This window comes from Triticum dicoccoides, chromosome 3B (genome assembly GCF_002162155.2).
Source record: "Triticum dicoccoides isolate Atlit2015 ecotype Zavitan chromosome 3B, WEW_v2.0, whole genome shotgun sequence".
Lineage (NCBI taxonomy): Eukaryota > Viridiplantae > Streptophyta > Magnoliopsida > Poales > Poaceae > Triticum > Triticum dicoccoides.
Genome location: NC_041385.1, coordinates 781,172,981 through 781,178,076, shown reverse-complemented (window position 1 = coordinate 781,178,076; position 5,096 = coordinate 781,172,981). Strand labels below are relative to the sequence as shown.

The window sequence follows — 5,096 nt, the reverse complement described above, 5'->3', positions numbered from 1 at the left end:
ATTTCTCTTCTTTTATTCAGTCTATCTGTGAGTTGTCCCTCAGATCGGTAAGAGTGTCGACCCTATTAGCGAGAAAAGTCATCCCTACTTCCATCACATCTTGCTCTCTCGGGTTCAAGGTCTCTGAATTCCACGACAAGCACCGTGACAAAAATTATGGAACGGAGGGAGTATGCACAAACACATGTACCTTGTTGCCTGGAAAGATGGCAATCACGGACTTGGGCTGGCCCTCTGGCTCAAATGCGGTACCACTGGTGTGGGTTGCGCTCGAGGTCACCCGCAGTCACTTTCTTCAGTTGCAACGGCCACCTCCGGAAGTCAGTCCACTTCTTAATAATCTACCATTCAATGTCTTCAACACGGGGCTGAAGAGCCTGGTTGCACTCTGGCAAATCGACGAGCATGTTATTGTAACTAGTGTTGTGCCAGGGTCATTCTACGAGAGGCTCTTCGCTAGTGGCTCCGCGGATTTTTTTCTGCTCATCCAACAGCCTACATTGGCTCTCAAAGGTATGAATCTGACACAACTCCAGTAGCCTTGGTCCCTTCACTATCTGACCGTTTAGAGGTACAGGCTCCTGGAGATTTAAGGATAAACCAAACTGCAGCATATGACATCGATGAGAATGTCAGATGTGAAAGAGCCCTGGAGGTTTGGAATGTTAAATAAGAAAATAATATCTCCTGCAAAAAGTAAACAAGAACATATATCTCCTGCAAAATGTAAACAAGAACATATATCCCCTGCAGAAAGTAAATCCTTTTGAATAAGATGCGTAAATCATACAATGTTGGTTTCATTACAGTGGGTAACGAGCAGCAGAGTGCTGTGCTCCTCTGGTAAGCATAACGAGATACGCTCACAAACTGGAGGCACGCAAATGGCAATGCAATGCCGAACATTTGTTGCAAAGGAACATAATCCATCTCCGCTTTCCCCGAAACCAGCTCAGCTCTGCTTGCTGTCATGGCCGCCGCCTCCTCCGTCGGCGCTCTCCACCGGCGGAATAGTCTGCAGGGGAATCAGAAGAAAAAAAATGGTGAGCGTGCATTGCGTCGAACAGATTGTGGGCATGGGGCAACGTATGGGTGGGTGGCAGAGACTAGTGTACCATGTCGGGCTTGTAGACGTTGTGGACGACGGAGGCCCCAGCGAGGAGGGAGGGAGACGACCACGACCACCGATGATCAGGCCAGCGACGGAGTCCCCGTCGGCAGCCGCCCACTGCCGAACTTCTTGCGGCCGCCGTTCATCTTTGCTCTCTCTCTCCTCCCCGATCTTGATGAGGAGTTGAGGACTGGACCGTTCCTCTTTCTTCTGGCTTCTGGACCCTGTGAAGCCCACGCTTGAGCGAAAGTACTCTTTAGTTCCGAGCTCAAATGAGCTGAGACGAACAGTAAAACTAAAAAAAATTGAAAACAAATTAAAAAAATCTGAAATTTTTTAGTGACAAAAATAACAAAAGTTTTAAACGCTTGTAAAATTTCATCGTGAAATAACCATGACAAAATAAAGTTAAAATGTTGTTGGAAATGACATTTCGGTTGTTGTTTTAGCCACGGCTTCTACAAACGTAATTTCATGATAAAATTTTGCATGCTTTGAAAACTTTTATCAATGTTTGTCACTGAAATGTTTCAGAATATTTTAAATTGTTTTATAATATTTCTCAAAGAGAAAAATCTATCCTTTATTGAAAGGAGCGCTGTCTCAAAAAAGAAAACTAAAAAATGGACAAGGAGGAAGTACTGACTTTGTATGGGATTTGTAAACTAAAAAAATCTATCCTTTATTGTAAACTGACTTTGTATGGGATTTCTTCCATTTTCTAATTCTATTGATCTTTCACATGTATTCCTCCGACATGGTCCGATAAAAAAAAGTGGGTTTTGGCCGTGGTAGCAAGGAATGGTTATGGCACATTCGCAAGGGCTTCAGCGGTAACGTTTGAAGGAATTCTGGACCCTGAGATACCGGATGCACTTGCTTGTACGGTAACGTTTGAAGGAATTCTGATGATGTGAAGAGTTTGTACTGCAAGCGAATGTTCACGTGTGATCAAATCTTTGCGTGAAGGAATTGCTGGAACTTATGCACAGATCATAAAGGAAATCAAAGCCCGAAACACAAAACATCTCAAACACAATAAAAAATAATCAAGTTTCTTGGACCACCGAACAACCACTATCGCTAGAAGCCTAGAATGAGCTGCCTACACGCATAAGCTAGCTCGTAGTCGTTCACATGATGAGTGTGGACGTCGGATTTGGCTATATTGAGCCATCCGACATTTGTATCCCAAACTCTATTGCGTTTTTTTCAAAAAAAAAAACTCTATTGATTTTTGAATTGATGGGGTACAATTCTAGAAAAAAAAAGTGGTAATAAGACCAAGAACTTGGTGGAGAGCATGCACGCGCTAATCTTCCATTGCTTCATGACAAAAGAAAAATCATCACCGACACCACCAATCTCTAATCTATAAATATACTAAGGGAAACGTTTGCGATCGGTGCGCCGGCCGAACGTTGCGCCCGACGCGCGCGCCGTGCGATCCAGCGTCCCGCGTTAGTACTCGTACATGTTTGACCAGTCGTCCAGAACCTTCTCAACGCACGTTTGCCTGGGCCAGCCACCAATCATTCTTTTTTTCCCCTCTCGTTATCTTCTTCCTCTCGCCCTTCCTTTCTCTTTCCTGCCTGCCTCTCTCCCTTCGTTCTCCTCTCCCTCTTTTCCCCTTCTCCCCTGTTGCTCCCTTCCACCTCCTGCGTGCTAAGGCCACAACCACTCATTGCCGCAAACCTCCACCCACTGAAACTGCCCCAGCAATCACCGGGGTGTTGCAAGGGCGGAAACCACACGGGGATGCTCCAACGTTGACTACAACGAGCTGCAGGACCTAGCTGCATCATTTCTGGTACGACCAGCAAGGTGTTTTGCTGGAACAAGCAACATCAATTGCTCGAACCGGCATGTCATGGAGCTGGCATGGGGAGGGGGCATGAGAGCTACAACCTCCTACGCCGGGAGCTGCAACCACCCGAAAAATATGCTACTACCGGCAACCAAAAAAGCTACAACCTGCGGACTGATTTGCTACAACCCACGACGGCAAACGGCTGCAACCGTCGAACATGAAGCTGCAACTCGTCTGTGAGAAAGCTACTACAGGCAATGGAAAAAGCTACGTCTGGCGGACACTTTTGCTACAATCGACGATGACAGACGGCTGCAACCGTTGAACAGGAAGCTGCAACCCGCCTCTGAAAAAGCTACTATCAGCAATGAAAAAACCTACCACCGGCAGACATTTTTGCTAAAATCGGGGTTTGTGGACGGCGGCGGCTACAGCCCATGATCTAGGAAGATGCAACCCCCATACAAAATTGCTACAACCGGCAAACGAAAAAGCTACGACGCGCGGCGAGCTGGGATGGCAACCACGCTGAGCTGTGATGATCACCATGGCGTTTGAGGTCATGGTCGCGGTAAGCTGCGCGAGCTGGAGCCATGGCTGCGTCTTTTGCTGCATATGCGACTTGGGGCTCTTTTTGCTAGAACCGTGGCTTTGCCCCGATTTGCTGCATCCACGACAACAAGCCGGCGACGACCAGATGGATGGCAGGGGCAGACAAGATGGGTTGCGCCCTCTCCTGCAGCCCACACAAATCCGGCACACGTCTGGGGATTAGGCGGCTCTGTGTGGAGGATTGGTTGTAGGGGATTGGCAGGGTTGACCGAGGGAAGAGAAGAAAGCGCCAGATCTAACGGCTATGCGATCTCGCATCGAATGGTAGGCAGCGGGCCGGCCCAAAGTTGGGACGGCGCGCCGCGCAAAGTAGTCGCCATATACTAAACCTGGCCAGCTTTAGTTTACCACGTTTTTTTGATTTTATCAGTAAAAAAGGGACCAATGGGTGACCGCCACCTGATTCATTGGGGGATTTAGCCGGGTACATGGATGCGTGCGTCCAGCGATTTCTGCCGGAAAATATAAAAAATTGAAGGCCAAGGTTCCCATTGGTTGCATGCTGCGTGTTCTCAGTTTCTCATTGGCTGCATGCCTTGCTTTGGGGAGATTGAATTGGCCACGTCTTTCATTCTTTGACTCGGCTGCCGCCTGCATCTTCTGGATTCCTTCCTCTATCGGTTGCCGCTTTGGTACAAATTTCTGGGCGCTTCCGCAGTATGTCCGGTGGCTGTCTTTGATTTCTCTTCCGCCTGTCTCCTGTTCCTATAAATACTGGCTGTGCCTTGCGTTGCTCTTCCATTCCCGTTGCTCCCGTCTGCTCTCTCTCCTTAGAATTCGTTCGCCCGGCGATGGTTGCTCCTCTTTCTGCTCGGTCTGGACCGCGTCGCCGGGGTCGTCCTCCTGGGGTTCGAGCGGCCGTTCTTGCCCGTGTGCGCCGTGCGGGCGTGTCTGTTTCTTTTGCGGATTCTTCATCCGGGCCGGTAGCCGCTGTTGTGCGTGCTCAGCTGGCTGGAGTCGATTCAGGGCGGCTTCTCCGCTCTGCAGCTCGCCGACGGCTCCGTTCCCGCCGGGCTGGTGGTTTTTTTTAATCTTCTGTACTTGCCGTGCTCTTTGCATTGTTCTTTTACTTGTTTGCTTGCTGTGTGGTCAGCTTATTTATTTACTTGGATTGTTCTTCTACTTGTTTGCTTGCTGTGTGGTCAGCTTATTTGGTTAATTCATTCACTTCCGCTTCGGTAGACCTCCTGAAAACACAAGGACTACCGAGATTGCTCAATACCCCTTTATACAGAGGGCAGTATGGGCATATTTTATAAAAGCTTCTCCTGTCGGCCCGACCGCCCGCAAAAAAAAAACAGGCGAAGCAATACGTATATGAATACAGCCCGCTCGTCCGGGAGGAAAAAAAATTAAACCGGTCGGCCGCACGCGCCGGGTGACATGGCAGGCATGCAGACGTGCCCGCCCGCGATCACGGCGGCAGTCCCCGCAGTTAACGCGTCGTCTTCCGCGCCGCGCCGCACCCGTCGCCCCCCCTCACGTCCCCCGACCCCACGCCAGCCCGCACCCGTCCGCCAATCACGGCGCCCGAGGCGCGCATGCACGCAGGCGGTTGCACGC

At 49.5% G+C, this 5,096-nt stretch overlaps 1 protein-coding gene across 1 annotated transcript; it reads right to left on the bottom strand.

Annotated features, from left to right (window-relative positions):
* Positions 1 to 795: 795 nt before the first annotated feature.
* LOC119282210 lies at positions 796 to 1,257 on the bottom strand. Its single transcript, XM_037562521.1, is given in 3 exon segments — positions 796 to 1,015; positions 1,116 to 1,169; positions 1,171 to 1,257. Coding segments are annotated over 3 exon segments (204 nt in total). The 3' UTR covers positions 796 to 952.
* Between the last annotated feature and the right edge of the window lie 3,839 nt (positions 1,258 to 5,096).